The sequence below is a fragment of the Rousettus aegyptiacus genome, unplaced genomic scaffold, assembly GCF_014176215.1.
Source record: "Rousettus aegyptiacus isolate mRouAeg1 unplaced genomic scaffold, mRouAeg1.p scaffold_m13_p_6, whole genome shotgun sequence".
Taxonomy (NCBI): domain Eukaryota; kingdom Metazoa; phylum Chordata; class Mammalia; order Chiroptera; family Pteropodidae; genus Rousettus; species Rousettus aegyptiacus.
In genome coordinates, this window is record NW_023416309.1 from 55,051,766 (window position 1) to 55,072,818 (window position 21,053).

General features: G+C 45.9%; 1 protein-coding gene and 1 non-coding gene across 4 annotated transcripts; both read left to right on the forward strand.

Moving 5' to 3' along the window:
- The first annotated feature begins 2,180 nt into the window (after positions 1-2,180).
- CUNH10orf88 (chromosome unknown C10orf88 homolog) lies at positions 2,181-12,978 on the forward strand. Its single transcript, XM_036222905.1, has 6 exons — positions 2,181-2,519; positions 3,282-3,485; positions 4,305-4,374; positions 6,827-7,033; positions 9,181-9,635; positions 11,695-12,978. Exons 1-6 carry the CDS (start codon positions 2,356-2,358, stop codon positions 11,927-11,929), a joined length of 1,335 nt encoding a protein of 444 aa, XP_036078798.1. The 5' UTR covers positions 2,181-2,355; the 3' UTR covers positions 11,930-12,978.
- A 668-nt stretch (positions 12,979-13,646) lies between these two features.
- Positions 13,647-20,606, forward strand: LOC107516000. Of its 3 annotated transcripts, none has more exons than XR_004951406.1 (4): positions 13,647-16,109; positions 16,225-17,549; positions 18,218-18,338; positions 19,244-20,606. It is a non-coding gene; the product is annotated as an uncharacterized LOC107516000 (transcript). The 3 variants fall into 3 exon arrangements; XR_004951405.1 differs by having other exon boundaries at positions 16,225-16,424; positions 16,527-18,338; positions 19,244-20,604; XR_004951404.1 differs by having other exon boundaries at positions 16,225-18,338; positions 19,244-20,604.
- Positions 20,607-21,053: the final 447 nt, after the last annotated feature.

Genomic DNA, 21,053 nt, shown 5'->3' on the forward strand with positions numbered 1-21,053 from the left:
CCACACTACCACAATCACCCTGGCTTTGAAAGTGTAAGACTGAATTTACTGATTTCTTTTTCTGTTGTTCTTCGATAAAGTTCTCAAACAACCTCTGATGCTACTCCTATCAATTCTATACCACAAACCTATTCTCAATACCTCTACCGGGTCTAAAATAATTCCCAATCTCAATAATCATACAGATGGCAGCAGACACAAATGTCAGATTACTTTATTAAGTCCCAAACCACAAGAGAATTGCAGTACCTAAGACGACCAAGTGCAGTCCAGAGGAATTAGTGGTTAGTTCTACAGCACGATGGATGTCTGTGCTTGGTTTTGAATGATAAGCAGAATTTTCCCTGCTATCGAAAACGTATGTGCAAAGGGAGAGGAGACTGGGAGGCAGGCAGGAGGAGTCAGACTACAAAAGGCTTTGTGTACAATGCTAATGAGTAAAGGCGATGGTGACTCAGGGCCAGCAAGCTCCAGAATGAGAGGATAATACAGATCACGACACAGAAGTGATGAAAATGAAGGCTAATGACCAGTAAAGAAACTCCTGGAATTGTCCAGGTGAGAGTGAGAGCTTGAGAACAAAAGGGGCAGAGATGGAAAAAAGGGTAGGAGGGAGTTCTTTAAAAAGGAAAAAAAACAAACAACCCAAGACTTTCTTTTATGGGATATATAGAAATGAAAGGAGGTTATAGGGGTCTTCAGTCTTCTGACCTATGGTCTTTCAGCTTTATTGAAGGAAGTCAAGATCCAACTGACAATATTAATCTTGCTCATTAAATTTCAGATTGGCATTTCTGAAGAAGAGCCTATTTTTCCTTGGACTTTCAAACAGGTTCACATGAATCAAAGTTAACTTATGACCACAAGAGGCAGGACAAATTTACTACTGTAGACAACCTAGAATTATTCTGGGGTACTAATCCTTGCAATCACAAAAAACTAGGACATTAACAATTAAGGACTTTTAACTTTATGAATTCTATACGTGTCAGATCTTTGTTGCAGTTTCTCCTTCACACTTGGTAAATACATCTCATATAGACCCCGGATAAAAAAATACATTCATAATTTTTCTTGCATGGCTCTACAGGTAAAAAGAATGAGACACTGTAGCCTCATTAGGTACATATCCTAATATACCAACTAAAAAACTAAAGAATTATTTGGACTGAAACAGAAACCCAAATCAAGAAGTTCTATACGGACAAAACTGGTTTGGCAAAGTACGATTTCTATTTTCTACACAGAATACCACCATTAAATACACAAGTGACAGCTCGAAATTGAAGAATGCTGACATTCCAATTTTATTTGAATCTAATTTCCATTGTATTTTTAAAAGGTGAGGCTGAGAAAAAGGAGCAAAGAGGCATCCTCATCTACCTTCCTATCTCACGGGGGCATCCAGAAAGTGCTCTCTGACCCGCCTTCCCACACCCTTAACATCCCAGCTCATACTCTAGTGTACCAGAGACCCGAGGCCCCGTTCCTGCTCGCTCTTGTGGGGGCCAAGGGTGCAGATCCGGCGGTGTGGTCCCACCTGTGGCCTTTCTCCACCCTCCGTCCAACCCCGCCATCCCTGTCCCTGAGGCCCGAGGGCACGAGGTCTTCATCTCGCCCGTGCCACTGCCTCAGGCCGGCGTCAGCTAGGATGGAGATGTCGCAAAGACCCCTGCGTGCCCCAAGCCTCCTTGCTGACACCACCCGCCATGTCCCCAGTACCGCCCCATGGCTCCGTGCAAACCTCCGCCCGGTAAGGCCACCCTGCCAACCTCCACTGAACCACCGTCTAAGGTCAGACGTCCGTGGGCAGAGGAGGAGGAGTAAAAAGAAAATGCCAAGCCGCCGCGCACACCACCGCTGTTAGTGGGAGGCCCCGCTCCGGGACCGCGAGGGTGGACGGGGGGCGTCCGCCGGGCCGTGCAGACCGACAACACCACACCTCCCTGACGACAGACTCTCGTCCCTGGACCAACTCTCCCAGGCCGCCCAGCAACCGCCATCGATCACCTACTTTTCCTCCCAGGACAAAGTGGAACACCCGCCCACCACACTGCGCCTGCGCGAGCTCCAGCGGCAGGACGAGGTGCTGCCAGTGCGCATGCTCCGTCCGTCGGCGCTCCGCCCTTGAAATCTCCCCGGCAGGTTTTGAACGCGGCTGCTGAATCTGGCCGGCGCGCGCATGCGTGTCTACAGTAGCTGGTTCTCTCCCCGCAGACGCGAGAAGCCGCGGCTCCTCGGATTAAAGCAGGACGGGCCGGAAGTGGCACTGCTTGATATTCTCCCCTCTGCCCTGGCGGAAACGCGAGCGCCGGAAGAGAGGTTCCGGGCTTGGCCTGGCCTGGAGGCGATCGAATGGAGACCCGGGTTGAGGACGGGGGACTGACGGGTGGCCCGACGCTGGTCTCTTCCTGGGATGCCACATGCGGGGCTCTGGCCCAGAGCCTCCATGTCACCGGAACTGGTCTCAGCGCCCACGACTTCGACTGGGAGCAGTTGCCGGCGCCGCCTGCCCCAGGGTGCGCTTGGCGGGCGGAGTCGGGAGTTGCGGCTCCGTGACAGCCACGCCGCTGGGGGAGCCGTGAGAGGAGCCGGGGGCCGTGAGGGAAGAGGGTGTGGGCCCGGGATCCGGGAGCGGAGCTGGTCACCGGTCTGTGCGGGGAGCCCGGGCCGGCGTCGGCGAGGGGCAGGCCGCGGGGACGGGAGGGCGAGAAGGCGGCGGTTACTGCGGGTGCGTGAGTGTCGGGCGCTGGGGAGTGGGGGCCCGACACCTGGAAACTCGGCGTTTCAAACACATCCCTATGTCCGTTATGTCAGCTCACGAGGCCCCCTGTCCAAATCAGAATCCGCCCCCTCCAAACAAAAACCTCCTTTCGGCCAATTAGGCGTAAAAAGAATTCCAACCGTCGAGAATTACCATCCTCTTAATTTTGAAAAAGACACACTTTTGTCCTTTATTCCAATCTGCTCCCTCGTCCCCGACCCCCACTTCTGATCTGGTCTTAGTTCACTGGATGTCCAGTTAATGCATTTAACTGGAGAGACTGATACAGGCAGTCGCTTAGAATGTAAAGGTCAAGGGAAAAATAGAGTGGAAAGCCGTTATGTGTAAAACATTTCCTTATAAATTGTGTGTTGAGCATTCGTTGGTTGCGTTGCACAGCTCTTGCGCTGCAAAAGGATATGAATTGGATAAAATGTCAACCCCTGTGGCCTAATAAGTGGGTTAATAACGGAGTTCAGAGGACTAGGCTCTACAATATTCTTAATTTTCTTTTCAGCCAGGATCTGGTGATTTTGAAAAGGAGCCTCAACAGCCAAGATGAAAACCCCTGCTTCCTTTACCTGAGATGTGAGCCTAATGGAGGTGAAGAAATCGTTTCTGTGGGCGTTTTAAGTTCAGCAAGAAATATGGAAGTATACTTGGGAGAGGAGTACTGTGGAACCAGTAGGGGCGAGAATGTGTGTAATGTTCTGGATAACAGGTTTGTGGCTGCTTAATGCAGAAGTGTTCTTTCGAAGTAGTCTTATTTTCCTCAGCTTTTGCAATATTTATTAATTCTCTGACATTGGTGCCAGATGTTAGGGGAGAGAAGATTAAAAAAAATATACCAGCAGGAATAGAACTTTACCTTTAAGGGATCTTCAGGATAATCTAGATAAGCTTTCTCATTTTTATAAACATGGAAATTTAGGGCTGGTACAGGGGAAGTGACCAGGTAGAGGGTCACTTAGCCAGTGGGACTGTGTCGTCAACTGGAGTGTGGCCTTTGTTACTGCTGCCTCACTCTCTCCGTGAACTCACAATGGTGTGTTCTCCAAATGTTAATTTATCTGCCGGTCTGGAACTTTGAACACATTTTTTTTTGGAAAGAAGTCCATAACAAATGGTAAACGGGCCCAAGCATGTACCATAGCAGCCTATTTAATCCACAATTCAGCTGTTGTAGTTTGATTTTTCTTCAGCCTCTTCCACAAAAATTCTACCCTAATCTCACTTTAGTATAACTCAACATATGGACTGTGTGCGCATATCGGAAATAAAAGCTAGACTTACTGACCTTTACTATATGCTCTGCACTACATGATTTTATATAGCTTATCTCATTTAATTCTCTCACAAATGTAGAAAGAAGAGACACAATGTTGGTAATGAGGTCACTTGAGTAGGGACCCCCAATTCTTTGTCCCTTGCCAAACAAATTGAGGGTTTAAGGAATGACCTAGAAACAATTCATTTTTAAATGTTTCTATTAAAAATGATAATAAAAGTAAAAGTAATTTAAATTCTATTTTATTTTTAGTGAACATGAAATTATTTTCTACAAAAAATATTTAAAATTAGAGTCCTCCACTCTTGCTTGTAAAATAAAGGTAAGTATCACTAAATTCTAACTAACTTGACAACTGCAAATGTTTTGTATGAATTGTACTTATTTTGGGTTGGTTTGGTAATACAGTTAGTCCAACTTTGCACCTGGTTATCTTTATATAAAACTATAGTGTCAAGATTACCGCAAGCAGTTTTGGCTCCATTATGTCAAGAAAAATGGAAGAGAAGTAGAGGTTATAGAAAGAGCACCTGAAAGTTAAAGGGACTTGAACTGGTATCTTGAGTATGAAAAATATCACAGGTGAACGTCTGTGGTGTGTCTGAAGTCTAGAGAAAGGGTAGTAAGCTAGATGGCATAAGCCCAGAATACTCTGCCTCCTTGCCTACCAGCTGAGTGACAGTGGGCAGATCTCCTTATCTCTGGAACTACCTCACAGAGCAATCTGAGTGCTAAGAAAGATGAACCCTTACTGTGTAACATGAATGTTCATAGTATCATCATTTCTGATAACCAAAAGGTAGAAACAACCCTACTATCCATCACCTAATGAAAAGATAAACAAAACATGGTATTTAGTCATAGAAAGCAGTGGGTTACTGATACATATTACAAACCTGGATGAGCCTTGAAAACATTACACTGTATGAAAGTCAGTCACAAAGGACCACTTATTGTATGATTCCATGTATAAGAGAAACATCCAGAATAGACAAATCCAAGAGAATGAAAGTCGATTAGTTGTCTAGGGCCGGGGAGGGAAGTGGAGGGTAGGGAGTGACCGCCAGTGGTACAAGGTTGCTTTTTAGAGCGATATTCTGAAATCGTGGTGGTTACACAACTCTGTGAATATACTCAAATCCACTGAATTGAATTATACATTTAAATGGGTTCAGTGTAAATTATCTCAATAAAGCTTTTTAAAAAAAAATTTAAAAAATAAATCATCGTAACCTTTTTATCTCCACATTACTTCATTTGGGGTTACAAGACTTTAGAATAAGAAAAGAAGTAAGCGATTTTCATAGCAGTCAGGTTGCAAATTTACAAACCAATTATTCCAAGATGTTGTTTTAGATAGTATATGTTAATAGCTTCCAAATTTATTTAAATAGAATGATTCATTTGACATGAAGTATTCATTCAAATTTTTGAGTGCCTACTAATGATGGATACTCTACTAGGCACGGAGGAATTAGCGGCAGTATCGTGAACCGGAGTGACTGCTCTCATGCCGCTTCCGTTTCAGTGGGGTGGACAGACAGTAGGCTGACTCAGCGAGTAAATATGTACAGTATTGAGCGGTGAGAAAGGCTATGGGCTTGAGAAGCAGAGAGGGGACGGCAGGGAGGTTTGGAGGTAGGTGTATACATTTAAGGAAAGGTTCCTTAATTGTTGAGGACAGTCATCTCTCTGCTGCCCCATTCAGAGTACTGGGCTCCTGGGTCTAGTTTGACCTGTGTCTTCATGTTGCTTACAGTTGGTTCCTTGTGTGTCTCTGAAGCTAAGTGTTTTTTGCAACTGTGCTGTGGAAGTACATGGGAGTATAAAGGGCCGTTTCGTTTAGGGAAATCCTGAACCTACTGAAGCTTATTCTGGGTCAATAGTGTATGAAAATTAGAAATAATTGTTACTGATGCATATTTTTGAACAATTCCTGAGTGGTGGGTGCTGGGGATTTCAACACATAATCCTCACAACGGCCGTGTGAAATTGTTCTCGCCTTCCCTCGTCGTATTTCTGACTTAGCTTTTGGCCTTTGCTCTCAGGGTCATACAGGCCCTAAGTAGCACAGGCACCAGTGAACTCAGGTCCGTCTTGTTCGACATGCCGTTCCCTTTCCACCTCACTACTCTGTTGTCCACATCACATGTGAAACGTATTTTGGTTCAGAAACATGGATGAAAAGAGGCAGCAGAAAGCATTGGATAGGACCCTGCGGTAGAAGCCAGAAGAGCCAAGTTCCAAGCTTGACTTTTGCTAACTGGGTAATCCTTTAACAAGTTAGAAAATCACCACTGACCTCGTCTTTTTGTGTGCGAACCAGCAGGTTATGTTAGACCGTCTTGATTTTCCCTTATTCTAAATTCTAAAGGACTGACTTATATTTATTATTTCAGTAAATACTTTGGAAGTCCTTCTGAATAGCTTTATTTTGTATTACATTATAGCTAGCTATGGTGTGTTAAGCTTTCCAGATTCAGTATAGTTTATTTAATTCCTTAAGTAAGTGAAACTTTATTTCAGGCCCTTTGTATAGCCTATGTATTTTTTCCATTTGAAAATGGCATTCTTTTTTACACAGATAGTTCTCTTGAGCCTCATAATAAATTGGAAGTACTGACCAATACAATTATAGAGAAAACATGAAAATGTATTTAAAGTTTATATTTGCTTTTCTGAACACCTCACTATTGCTAGTTTATACAAAAACGGTGATCTTGAATTGTGATCGTTGTTTAATATTATTTCCTGGAACTTCTGTTTTTTAACAGTTGCTCTCCTTTGGTGAGAAGCAGTGTGTGTTCATCAGTAAAGTTGTGGTACATGTGAGGCCAGTTGTAGGAAGTTCTTCAACGAGCTCTCCTGCTCTAGGATCAAGGATAGACCTTGAGAGAGTCCAAACCATCATGGAGTCCATGGGGTCAAAGTTATCACCTGGAGCTCAGCAATTGATGAGTATGGTTAGATTTCAGCAGCAGGTAAGTAGAGATGGGTTTCTTTCCAGACACCTTTAAAAATTTCAGAATGACGGCTTTCTATGAGGACATGTAGTGACTTAAATTTTTCTGTGAACTTTTATTATTGATTTGACAGTTACCTTTATTAACTTTTATAAAAATAGCATTCTGTAGACCTACCCTCTTACAAAATTTTTTTTACAGACTTTATGATTTTTCGTGAATTGACTCATTCATTCAGCGAGTATTTATTAAGCACCTGCTCAGTGAAGAAGGCTCTGTTTTGAGCACTTTAGAAGATTCAGAGATCAGCGCTCTATAGCCTGTCTTTAAGGATTTTAGTTTCATGTTTCTAGGCATCCAAGGAAGAAGCATGGAATTAGGCATGGAATTTGGAGGGATGCAGTTTCACAGATAGAAAATAGTGTGCATTAAACCTTCAGTGCTAGAAGGACTGGATACAGCTGGGAAGTGAATAGAAGTTCGTTTCTCGGGAGCAGAGAAGTGCCGGGGGAAGTTTAAAGTAGGTTGGGGCTGGATCATAGAGCCTCCCACAGCAAATACCTAATTTGCCTTTGGATTTTTTTAATTAAAATTTCTGCCAAATTAATTGTCATGCACAGTTTTGACATTGATTCCACTACAAGTACAATTGCCGTTGGTATAGAATTTTCAATTTTTCTATCATAAAGTCTTTTGCAGTATTCTGCCACCACCAGAAGTAATTGAGCTTCGCCATCATGACCAGCACAGGAGACTGGTCCGAGTTTAACATTCTGTAAATATCATCGTGCATAGTTCCCCTTCTAGCAATAACTGAAGCTTTGTGCAAAACTTACATGCAGTGGAGGGAAGTAGCCTTTCTTTATGAAGAACATCTCTCCAGAGCGCAGTTCTGGGGACGACTTTGCATGGAGACGCCTCCCCCTGGCCCCAGCACCGGCCCTGGCTCTCACCACCCCCCGGCTCTCACCATCCCCCCTCCTGCTTTGTTTTTCCCTTAAGTATTATTCATCACCATCTCCATCTGCGAGATAGGTTTCCTGTCTTTCGTTGTTGTCTGTCTCTCCCTGCTCCCTTAGGTCAGAGGGTCCACAGATCAGCGATTTTCATTTGTTTCGTTCACTGTCTTATTTCCATGCCTGAAACAGTACCTAAAGCAGAGTAGATTTCCGGTGAATATTTGCTGAATGAATGAATTTGGGACCGGCTTAATCCAGGAAACGTTTTTCAGAATATCTAGAAAATGGACAGAGTTTTCCAGCTAATCCTGCATAATTCTTTTCTCAGTCCCTCACACTAGGAAGTGAGAAACATGAGGTCTGTAATGACACCCCCTGGTGAGGCCCTTGGGTAGCGGTCTAGGTTTTGAACTCAGGGTAGCGCCAGAGAACTTACCAGTTAACTAGGCGAGAGGTGGCTTTGCTTTTCTTTTGTGGAAAAAGCAAAGAGCATAGCAAGAACATGCCCCTGCATGAGACACGGTGTCACCTCCCACGAGTGAGCCAGGATTGTCTCTGAAGATAGAACAGCATACCCAGTTGAGTGGAGGCCACAGAACATAATCTATTATCCTACAAATTATTAAAGCAGACATGGCTCAAGGTAGCTCATTTTAGTCATGGAAAATGTCACACCGTGCCCAGAGAACATCAGACTTTAAGTATATAACAACCTCGGTATCTTCCATGAAAAATTAGTTGCTAGAGATTGCCTTAGGCTGGCTTCCTAACTGTGAAAGTTGACAGATGACATTTAATTCTACGAAAATTCTCCACCACTGAGTCAGTTGAGAGTACTGCATCTCACTGCCATGAAGTAAGGAGGCCTTGGTGGTGGAAATATTAAAATATCCCAACACAATTTTACTAAGCACACTAAGATTTTTTTAATATTTTCATGAGGAAAAGCTACAGTCAGGTGGTTAACAGCTCTGACTCTGGGGGTGCATGGCCTGGTTCTGCCACTCATGGGTCGTGTCGCCTTGGCCAAGGACCTTTAACCTCGGTGTCCTCAACTTAACATCACTGGAAAGCATAGCTTCCTTCACATGGGTGTTTGAAGATCAGATGCAAGAATGCCCATTGCCCGACTCGTAGTGATGACCCCAGGGTTGGCTGTCATTGTCACTATGTGAAGAGTAACGTTTACTCGTTCACCTCACTCAGAATCGTGCTGCCATCGGGGAGCAGCTCCAGTCGGCATGGGGACGTGCTGTGTGCAGGCGCGTGGCTGACCTCAGATCGCCGTCTCCTCCAGGCGCCCTCGGCGGGTCGTCCTCAGCACCTTTCCCTGGTAGAGCTGGGCTGACACCTGGGAACGTGACCGAAGACTTAAAAGCTTACGTGGATGGGCGTACACGGCCACCTGGCGGAGGACATACTCCCAGCCTCGAGGAGTGTAAAACCGTGCCGCCAAACCATTCTCTCCGTGAGAGTGATCTTCAGAACACAGCATCTTCTTTCCTGCCAAAGAAAGCGGGCGACAGCTCCAGTGTACCTAACTCTGAGTTGCTGCCTTTTCTCCAGAATCTGTGTGGTCAATTTAACCATCTCCGGGTGGGGCGTAACACCCAGTGGCCAGAAAACGTCACCAAGCCCGTCGAAGGCATCGTTGGTGTTGGGTAAGTATGTAATACACACATGATTCAGATTTGGCAGATGGAGAATCAGCTGGAGATGAGCTCTTGTTTCAAGAACTACTGCCTGAAAATGTTTCCAGAGATAATTTTAGGAGCTTTTACATTTTACCGTTAAAACACTTACATGAAATAGATGCTCTACAGAGTAGAATGCATGGCTTTGAAAGACGCGCCTGGACCTGGAGGTGTGGCCCTTCTCGGGCATTTTGTGGAAGGCACACCAGCATCATTCAGGGCTGCAGTAGAAAGTTCTCTGTGTGAATGGAGAGGAACTGTGGACAGTAATATGCACTTTTTGTCTCATTGTGCTAGACAAACCATCACAAGATTTTCTGTGTAGATCTTGTGTGACGTAAGCTAATTTTGGAGTCATCAAACGTTTTTCAGATCTTGATTATTTCTAGTGTACAGGCTCTTATCCTTTCTCATGACTCCAGTATATCCTAAAATATATGAGTAGTTAAACAAATGGCAGTACATCTGTATCAGTAATGAAAAGGAATGAATTGTGGGTGCCGCCACAGCTCGGGTGGCTCTCGAGGACATTATACTGTGTGACAAGACAATCTCAAGGGGTCACCTACTGTATGATTCCACCGTGTCATCTCAAAAGTATAGACAGAGACCATCTTAGTGGCTCTCAGGTTTCGAGGAACGAAGGGGATTGGGGCCGTGGACATGACAATAGAGAGGTAGCAGGAAGGCAGTCACGGCAACGTTGACGTGAGTGTGTGTACGTGTGAGAACACACGTGCTATACTCACACGGTTTTCTGGTGTTGATAGGGACAGTAAGAAGTCAGGTAGGATGTAGCCATCGGGACCGTCGGGTGAGGGGTCCTGGGGAATCATTCGTTACGACTTCCTGTGAATCTATAATTATTTGAAAATAAAGGGTTTTTTTTAACCTTTCATATTTTCTAGAGTAATGGTTCTCAAACATTTTGGTCTTTCCACTCTTAAAATTGAGGACTCTGAAAGAACCTTTATTTATGTAGACTATATAAAAGCATTCAGCCGTTTAAAAAGAACGAACCCATTATATAGTAATATAATTTTGGGAAGATATATATTTTCCCAAAAAAAGATTAGCGAGGATGGTATTGTTTTAATCTGTGCAGATCTGTGTTAGTTTCTGCTTGGATTCTCAGGTGTGTTCATTGCGGCACGTCTCGCCAGCAGCCACCGTGACTGCAGCAGGACTGAGAACAAACCGAGTTAACCTGTGACACACACTTCTTCACACCCTAAACCTACCACCTTGGCCAATTCTAGAAACAGAAGAACAGACGACCACGCACTCTGCGTTAGGCACGAGAGCAATGACATTGCGCATCGCGGGGCCTCCGGACTATGTCACTGTACGTTCATTCAGGAGCCTACGGGGACGAGCGCTCCCGCTAACCTGTTAGTGTTACTACAAAAAGGCTTTGGCCTCACGGAACCCTAGAAAAAGTCATGGAGAGCCCAGCGTTTTGTGAGCCATGCTCTGGAATTCTGTCCTCGTATTCATTCATTGTGAACTTACGAAACTGCCATGCTTTTTTATTATTTGTGTCTTAATTTGCCCGTTCCAGAAAAGTAGGCAATATTTTTCCTATTAGGTTAGAAAAGAACTTTCCAGGACGTTAGTAAGGTGGTGTGGATGAAATAATACCAATCTGGCTAAATTGTTCGGGGAGGTACTTGAGAGACATCCATGGAGACCTTGACCCTTTTGGGGGCAGGATCGGTTTTGATCTGGAGCTCGAAATCCAAAAGACCCTCCTTTCTAAAGGCTGGTTCTTTGAGGGTAGAAATTCTGTCGTCTTCATTTTCAGATTCTCGTTTCAGTTGTAGGCATCAGTGTTTAAGGAAGTAAATGAGAGTGCTGTGGGCATTCGGGACTTGGCCGCCCGCCGCACGTCTAATTCAGAACCTGAGAATATGTCATAAGGAGACAAACTTCAGCGATGTGTGTTGGCTGCTCGTTGTGTAGTTTGGTTGTTTCTGTTCTAATATTCGGGATAATTATTACATTATTATTTTAAACTTATTTTTAGAATGGGAGAGCAACCTGTTTGCTCCTACTTGGAAAAGATTCTTTTGAAAAATATGGAGCTGATGGAAAAGAAACTTCTGGACTACATCGATCAGCGAATCTATAGACTCCAGGAGCACATAGATAATAAGGTGGCTTTGCTAATGGACGTGCTGCAGAACCCCAACTCCCCACCCACTGGGACGCCTCTAAGACATTGTGACTCTGGAGAAAGACTTTCAAATGGAGAAAGATAAGTGCTCAGCGTGTACAGTGCACTACAGATATTTATACATATTTATTACAAAGCCAAGGCCCAAAAAGTTCAGAGCAAGTGTGTAATGCCGTTTGAGGATCAGCCACGTACGTGATGATGTCGGTGTTTGTTTTAGTATACTCGGTTTGTACATCCAGTACTGGCCACAGAGTTGATATGATACAGTCATGACTAGTCTTGTTTACACCGTTGTTCACCCTTACAGAATTTTATGTACACGTCTGTGTCGTTTAAATGTCTAAAATTTTTACAGATTTCTAATGTAGTTCATTAATGCATATTGTGAATGTGTTTGAAGTACTGTTTTAATTTAGACAAGAGTTTATGTTTTAGGGTTATGGATAAATGCTTAGAGTATTTGATTGTTTTTTCCTTTTTTCTAATCGATTGTCTTGGAAAACTGAGTACTTAAACTTCAGCCTTTAATTTCAGATCACCAAATTATATTTATATTGTTTATTTTGATAAAAGATTGGATGCGATGTTTGACATGTGTAAAATTTGTTTCCATTGGAGCCGTTGATTCTGTGTCCCATTATACTGTATCTGTAATGGGAAAGCGAACATCGGAAGTGGCCTGCCTGTTCCTTGTTAGGGTTATTACTTTAGATTTAGCGATTGAGGCAAAATGAGAGACGCCGTCTTGTTTTATTTCAGTTAACCTAGAAAGTATAAGGAACGCCCCTTCCCTGAGCTGACACAGGTCCTTCCAGAGCCCTTCTCTGCACGTTGCCGTGGGAAGGGCCAGGCCCTGCCTGGGAGGAGCGAGGCCTGTGACTCGAGGTGGCCGTCCTCGCTGGCAGACTGAGTTTCAGAAATGACAACTGTGTGTGTGTGTTGAAAGGTAATATACTTGCATCTAAAAAATAAATGCATCCACCCTGGAAACTACATGTGTTGAATAAACAGAAATACTTTTGGTCTAATATTTGTTAAGATGAAAAAGGATGTTTTGTACTCATTTCCTATTTGGGAGAATTTAATTCTTAAAATGAGGACTAGTAAACACGATGTTTGTTCATTTACGAATCGCTCCGACTCCGGTGATGTCACTCTTACAGGCTCTTCTTAAATTATCCCTACCGTGTAGGCACGAGGTGCCTTTTCTCCAGCGCTCAGGAGAAACAGGTCTCGCTCCAAGCGGAGCCCTCTGTCAATGGTCGTGCAGCTTCTGTGGCTGTGGTGTGCTCTTTGATTCATAAATCGCCTTAACATAGTTATAAGTAGAACATATTAGCTATGTTTTATAAAGTGATTAAAACAGAGTAGTCATGATTATAGTACAAATAATTCAGATGGGATTTTATTCCTGGTCTTTCATTTCTTCATTTTTCTAGGTTAATGAGGACCTATACTACATTTTATATATATCAGAATTTCATAGGCATTGATTTTCTCCTATTTATAAATTGCTATACACATGTTTACATATACATAGTTTTTTATTAAAAGTATTATTTTATAAGAAAATACTGCCTGAATTTGCCGAAAAAGGAGAAGCGGACCGCAGTACTTACAAGATTAAATCAAGCACCAGAGAAAACGATGCAAGCGAGAGAGGAAGGCGCGACGTACGAAGCTGCCTCCGCGGGACACGGCGCACCGTTCACCACAAAACGCGTACGTGGGAAGTGTACGCTCATAACGAGATGCAGGAAACACATCGGCCAGTATCAGTTGTGCGTTATCGTTAATTGCAGGTGCTATACTTTCCTACGACTGGCCGTGCAGTGGGCTCGTTTACGCCGACATCGCCACAAGCAGGTAGGACATTGGGCTGTGACATTTTGATGCTTACGACATCACTCGATGATAGGAACTTTTCAGCGCCATTTTACTCGTCCAGGGCCGCCACCGTGCGTGCGGACCATCGTGGACGAGAAAACGTCGTTAGGCGGCACGTGATGACGGTATGTTAAGCAGTGGTTCTCGGGTCTGGTTCAGGAACCAGCAGTATCAGCATCCCCTGGGAACTCGCTTGAAATACAGATCCCAGGCCCCACCTCAGACTCATTGAATCCGAAACTCGGCGGGGAGGCCGCCATCTGTGTTTGGTGAAGCCCTCCGGTTGGCATGGATGCACGCTCAGCTTGACATCTGCTGGTGCTCGATTAAGAGCACAGGCTCTGCAAAGTTATATGGATTCCTTCCTGAAACCCCAGCTGACATCGCCCAGAAGTGTTCTGGAACAGGCTGGGAAAAAATCCAGACTTGCCAGAGCTCGAAACCCCCACCACACTGTGTCATTGGCTAATTTTTCCCGCTCGCCTCCTGCGTCTCACCCCAGTCACCCCGTCCCCTTCGCTGTTCCTTGAACACACCAAACCACTGCACCCCGGGGTTCCGCTGTTAACCTTTTCTCTGCCCGGAATACACCTCCTCTTTTTGCTCTCTTCTTTCTCCCAGGACTCTGCTGAAATGTCACCTCCTTAGAAAGGACTCCTTGGCCGATCCTGGCTAAAATACCCCTCCGCATCCCCGTCGCCTTCGTCAGCCATGTCCCTTTGTTTGCCCTTTAACCATCCTTTACAGGCTAGATCTGTTCAGAACAAATTCTTTCAGCTTTTTTCATCATCTGAGAATGTCTCTTCCCCTTTCCTTTCTGAAGGGTAGTTTCGTTGGATATAGGATTTGAAGTTGACGGTGGTTTTCATTCAGCGCTTGGAACATGTTGTGTGCACCTTCCCTCTGGCCTCCGTAGTTACGGGTGTGTTGAACTTGTATTCCCTTGTAGGTACTGTGGTGTTTCTCTGGTTGCTTTCCGGTTTGTTTCTTTGTCTTTAATTTTCGAAGTTTAATGATTATCATGTCTGCAATGGGTTTCCTTAGGTTTATCCTGCTTGGAGTTTTCTCAGCTTCTTGAATGTCAGTTTGTGTCTTTTGCCAAATCTGAAAAGTTCGTAGCTATATTTCTTCACAAATTCTTTCTGCTCCATTCTCTCTGTCCTCTCCTCTAAGACTCTGATGACATACATGTTAGCTCTTTTGTTATAGTCCCACAGGCCCCTGAGGCTTTGTTAATTTTTGTTCAGATTGGGTAAATTCCTTTAGTTCACTAATTCAGTGCTGTCTTCTTCTGCTCTGAAGCCCATCCAGTGAGGTTTTTTGTTTTTGTTTAATTTCCGTTAACTTACTTTTCAGTTCTATGTTTTCCATTTGGTTCTTCTGTTTTAACTTCCATCTCTTTGCTGGTATTTCTTGGTGTTAATTGTTGAAGACATTTTATGATGGCTGCTTTAAATCCTTTTAGACAATTCCCAACATTTGACTCATCTTGCCATTGGCACCAATTCGTCATCTTTACTTATTCTGGTGTTACTTGGTCTCTGGTTCTTGGTCTGACAGGTGACTTTCCATTGAATCTTAGATATTTTGGCTATTAGGAGACTCTAGATCCTATTTAAATCTTTTATTTTTATCATGTAGTCACCCACTTAGGTTAGCATGCAGATCCTGATCTACTTTTGTGGGATGAGGTTCCAGTGACAATTTAATGTCCAAAGGCTTTACAGTACTATTTTGATCTGCTTAGCTTCTCTGGTGCCCCTGGTGCTCCTAGGTCCCGACAATGCTGCCTGAAGGAGCAGGAGATTCCCCAGGCCAGAGCCATTTGGTGCATCTAAATAGGAGAAGGGAACGTCTGGCCTGTGGGGACAAAGATACTTGTTACAGAGGGATCCCCTTTGGGCTGCCAACTGGCTACCCCACTGTATCTTAGTGGCGGAGCCTTGGGACAAGCAAGGGAGCAGAGCACTTCCCCTGGCCGCTTATCGTCAGCGGGGCTCCCACGCCATCCACCTTGCCACTGTTGCTGGACTAGCCTGGGCTTCTCGGCAGGACTCGCGTGGAATCCAAGCGGGAAAGAGCCACCAGAGCCACATTCTGTCCCTACATTCAGAGTTGGGAAACAGCAAGCCTGGCCCGCCCGCTTCTGTCCTGCTCCTGCGTTGCCCATCCAGCCCCGGGGGCCCTCGCCGGTTTGCAACTTTGAGAGTTCTCTGTTTGCCCTCTGCTATGTGTTTCAGGGACTACAGTTACATTTCGCAGGGAGGAGCAGAGAAACAAACCGAAGCCATCATGCGTGCACCTAGAGTCTCATTTAATGTTACAAGATTGGTTGGGTGTGAGTACCTGAAATCACACACACCTGACTACGACAGGTATGCGATTCAACTTTCATTTCTGTAACGCTTTTATCTTACCTGTTGTGAAAATTAATAAAGGAAACTTCAACTGAAATTGAAAAGGTTCTCATGCCCTCCCACTCCTCTTCAGTTGACCCAAACAGGAAGACGTCAGTGACAGACGCCCAGGAGGACAGGCCCTCGAACTCCCAGTCAGGAACTGCAGCGGGAGGAGGCGGTCCCTCCGCCCAGCAACCAGCCAGTCGGCGCAAGCACTGCCGCTCAGCCAGAGGGCGCGTGCCCACCTGCTCTCTCACCTCCGGCCAGTGAACTCCCACTTCTCTCCTGCCGGTGACTTCCTTGTCCCACCCGCCTTTCTGTAAAGGCCTCTGCCTTTTTTTCCTAAATTTATTTTTAAATTATAGTTGACATACACTATCACGTTCGCGTCAGGCATGTAACGTGGTGATTCGACATTCGTGTACAGAGCGGATACCGTGATGAGTCTGGTCCCACACACAGTCACCCGTCTGGCACCATGCATGGCTATTGTATTAGCGACCGTACCCCCGTGCTGTGCTTTACGTCCCCGTGACCATTTTTATAAGCGGAAGCTCGACCTCTTAACCCCTCTCGTCTTTTGCGTCCGTCTCCATGACCCGCCGCCCCAATCCGCCAACTATCGGTTTGGTCTCTGTATCTGTGAGTTTCGTTTGTTCATTTATTTTGTTTTTTCAGATTCCATATGTAAATGAAATCGTGGTATTTGTCTTTCTCTGTCTCTGACTTATTCCACTTGGCATAATATTCTCTAGGTCCACCCATGTTATAGCAAACGGAAGATTTTATTTTTTCAATGAAAAGCCTTCCATCTTGTATAACCCTCGGAGGGTCTCTCTGCTTGCTAGATGAGATGCCGCCCAATTCACGAATCATTTAATAAAGCCCATTAAATCTTCAAATTTATGTTAAATTTTATTTATCCTATAAAGTGTAAAAGTCTTCCGATGTCAATTAGCATATACTTGAATCCTAGCACATGGCTCCGTATTGTTTCATCGTGTGGCTTAAACACAAAGTCTAAACAGTCTTCTAGAACTGAACTTTTAAGTGTAAGAGTATTTTCAGCCTCCCTACATTTTCTTTTAACTTTAAAATTGAAATCTTAAACTTGCTTGTGATTAGCAGTAAAATCCTACAAATGACCAGGAGGGAAGTAAGACCTGCAAAGGTAAAGACTTAGAATTAAGTGATTTGAAATGTCAGTTCTGTTTCATGGGAGCTAAACTATAACTGCGCACGGACCGGAATTCAGAACCCTGTGGACACCATGCTGGTGTCCACGGAGATGATGTCACAGACCATGGCCCAGAAGCCCGAGCTGGACAGTAGCTGCGCCTCCAAACTGAGCTCTCCAACCTTGGCTTTTAATTCCCCCTAACAGGGCTGATGAGAGCCTCCTTTCTAAAATTACAGGTTTGATAAAATACTCTGTTCCTTCAAGTTTTTTATTTTTTTAATTTTTATATGTATTTGTTTTTATACCTGGCTTTTATCCAGATCTAGATGGTTTAATTGTACTAAGTATATTTAGCAGCCACATTGTTTATACTCCTTTCCTGGCTCATGGTTCCCCAGTATCAGAGTGTTAGATGACTCAACTCGCTTATTACAGACAGATTGGATTTCTCGGAAAGATTAAGGAGGAAAAATGGCAGAAAGGCCTGTGGTCTCCGAGAGAGAGGATGAGAGACAAAGGCTACTAGGAGTCAGCTGGGGGTCAATCCTGACTATCAGTGAATATATTTCATGAGACTCAGGTGTTTGGGAATAAACCCATTTGCTCAAGTGCAGGCCTGTTTGTTATTTACAGCTGCACGCCACTGCCAATGGAAGGGTAAAGATTCTTCCCATTTTCTCTCTTGATGTCTTTTGTTCTGGACCTTGAACTTCACTCCCTTTTCATCCACAAATAAACCCTTTCCCCAGCCGGCGGCTGAGGCTCCTAGGCCTCCCTGGGAAGAGTCGCCCATGAGGCCCTGTGGCGTAGGGTGGTTCTTCCCCCACTGAAGGGGGCATAGCTAGGTTGTTGCGGGCGGTGGGAAGGGAGCCACGTTCACCACTCACCTGCACTCTCTGCCCAGGTGCCTGAAAGATGATTGACTTCAAGATTGCCATCGCCATCGGTGTCGCCTTGCTGATCGTCTCATTTGTGTTGATGTCCTTTGTCATCAGTCTTTGCTACAAATTGGCCAAGGCTTTGAAGTAAGTGACATAAGAGTGAGTAACACCCCTCAAATGGGACCCTGGAGCAGGGTCTCTCCTTGCCCTGGGGCCGAGCGCTGGGCAAGGTCAGGAAGGTGGGGGGTGGGCAGGTTTGAAACGCAAAGGCAGGTGAGCCTAGAATCTTGGCTTCTTCCCTTTCTGGCTTGGGGTTGTGAGCTCAAAAGTGAGTGTTCTCAGCCAGGGGTCTGTGTGTCTGCGCTGCTGGGCTGTCGCTGACCTCGGGGCTTCGCCCTCAGCGGGTGGACTCGGCCCGCTGGCCCCTCTGTCCCCGGCACTGCGGACCGAAGACTGCGGGGAGACTGAGCCCGCGAGTCTCCGCCCCACGGCCCCTCAGGCCAGGCTCGCTCCATGTCTTGCCTGAGCTGGGGGGCGCTCGGGGTGCGCTCAGGGTCACTGCCAATGGCCTTGGGGACAGTGAGGTGGCCCGTCGGACTGTGGGGAGCCAGAGCTGCGTGAAGCTCCTGGGAGACACCTGACAAAGGAGTGTAGATCAGACAAGACACAATTAAATCTGGGGGCAGGACCTTTCAGACACGGGAGAGGCGAGGCGTCCGAAGCAGTGGCGTCCCCGCGCTGGGGCAGCTAAGCCGTGAGCCGGGAGGTGAGCTCCAGCCCCCTCCCCACCACGCGCTGCACTCGGCGGGCCTGGGCGACCAGACCCGCCCGCCCCGGCGGTCACTCTCCCTTCTTCTCTGTGGTCTGACTTGACGTTTCCAGCAGTCGTAGGAGAGGCAGGAACTAGACAGGAAGTGGGAGGGGGCGGGCTGGTGGCCCGCGTATGGCCGGCTCCAGCCCGAAGTTCCCAGCTCCACCGATGATGATTCGTTACCAAATGGACTGAGAAGGAAGATTGTAATTCCATGCGTTGTGTGTTTTTTCTTAAGAGTTCCAAAGGTTCCTGTGTGTTTCACCTTAAACGATGATCCAGCCATGGTCATCGAGGACAACACGGCGGCCACAGCCATTACCATTGGGTCCTGTCCCAACCTGTGCTACGACGAATGTAACAAATGTAACGATTGTACCGAATGCACCGAATGCACCGAATGCACCGAATGTCCCGAATGTCCCGAATGTTATGACACATGTAACGAATGTTATGACTCATGCAACCCATGCAACCCATGTAACCCATGCAACCCATGTAACCCATGCAACTCGTGTAACCCATGTAACCCATGTAACGAATGTTATGACACATGTAACGATTGTAACTCGTATGCCTACTTTGAACCCCAGCCACCATGCTACTGTGATGTAAATGAGGGGCTCTGACTTGGGGGGACACAAATATCCTGATGAGCAATATTTTTTTCTTAGTAGATGTTTTATTACTCGTCATTTTATAGTGTTTTATATTATCTTATATACTATATAACATGTACTTTGAATAGATACAATATTAAAAATAATCCTGCCTCGGGTATTTCTGTTTTTGTTAGTTATAAATGTACTTAAATTTGTGTATCACCTACCTTGGGACTTGGGGCAACTAGCTTGCAATATTATATTGCAATATAAAGAGAGAATAGAAAATAAAGAGAAGCCATGGGATTTAACAGGAAGGACAGTGTGCGAGATGCTTGAGATGCAAACACGAAGCATCTGAAAACTAAGGTCACACTGCAGTTTCACAGCAGCCTCGGAAGAACGGGAACTATGATGGGTCTGAGGGAGATGAACTTTTTCCTGATGGTGAATTCTGTTTAGATCTTATAACATGGGGCCATGTCTTTGAGACTAAACATATGGACGTCTTCCATTTGGGTTTTGCAGATTCAGAACCCGTTTCCAAACCTTGGCCTGTGCCAAAGTCTGTGGGCACAGTGTCCGTGCAGACGCTGGTATCCGCCAGAGCCAGGAGCACTAGGTCAGCTCCGAGGGCACAGGGCTCCCGGAGAGAGATCCCCTGCCATGGAGAACACTGGACTCGTCTCGTGGCAGGTACCGTGGCAAAGGTCCTCAGCCAGGCAGGAGTCCGAAGGTAAAGATGAGCATCGTGGGAGCTGAGCGGAAGGGGCCATGGGAGTCACAGAGATGGGACCTGGGCCGAGTAAGGGGGGTCGCGGGCTCGCTCCGGCAGTCAGGGATCCGGGCTGCTCTGCTCACCTGAGCCTCACAGTTTTGCAGTATCGGTGTTTGCAGCCGTGTGAACCAGGTCAGTCACTGGATGGGCACTTGGCAAAAAATACTGACCTGGGTGAAAGTCCTTATGAGTGAGTTTACGATTTCCCACTGAGAAGAAGAGCCCCGTGACCTAGACGGAAGCCCAGAGTCCGCCTCCCTGCCTCACACAGCCGGGCCCTTTCGTCCGTGCTAGGCCTCCAGACACTCAGTGCCGGCGTTCTCCGAACGTCGTTAGATGCGGACTGCCGGTGAAGCCCTACTCAGGATACAACACGGAAACGAAACAGCCTCTTCCCTCACCCGCCCGCTGCTTTGGCATCCGTTTCGTTGGCCAAGTGGCCTGAGGGGGCCTTAATGACACTGGACCCTCGTACACGCACACGCCACAGATCACAGCCCGGAGGCCCCGGTGGCTAGGCTCCTGGTGGCCTCCCTTATCATGAAGCCTTCCCCGACCTGCCCCCCGTGTGCCCGGAAATGAGGCCGCCGTGGAGCTTATCAAACCTCCACTCTTCATGGTGTGAATTGACAAATCCAGCCTTCCTCCAGGCAGCCCAGAGCGCTCCA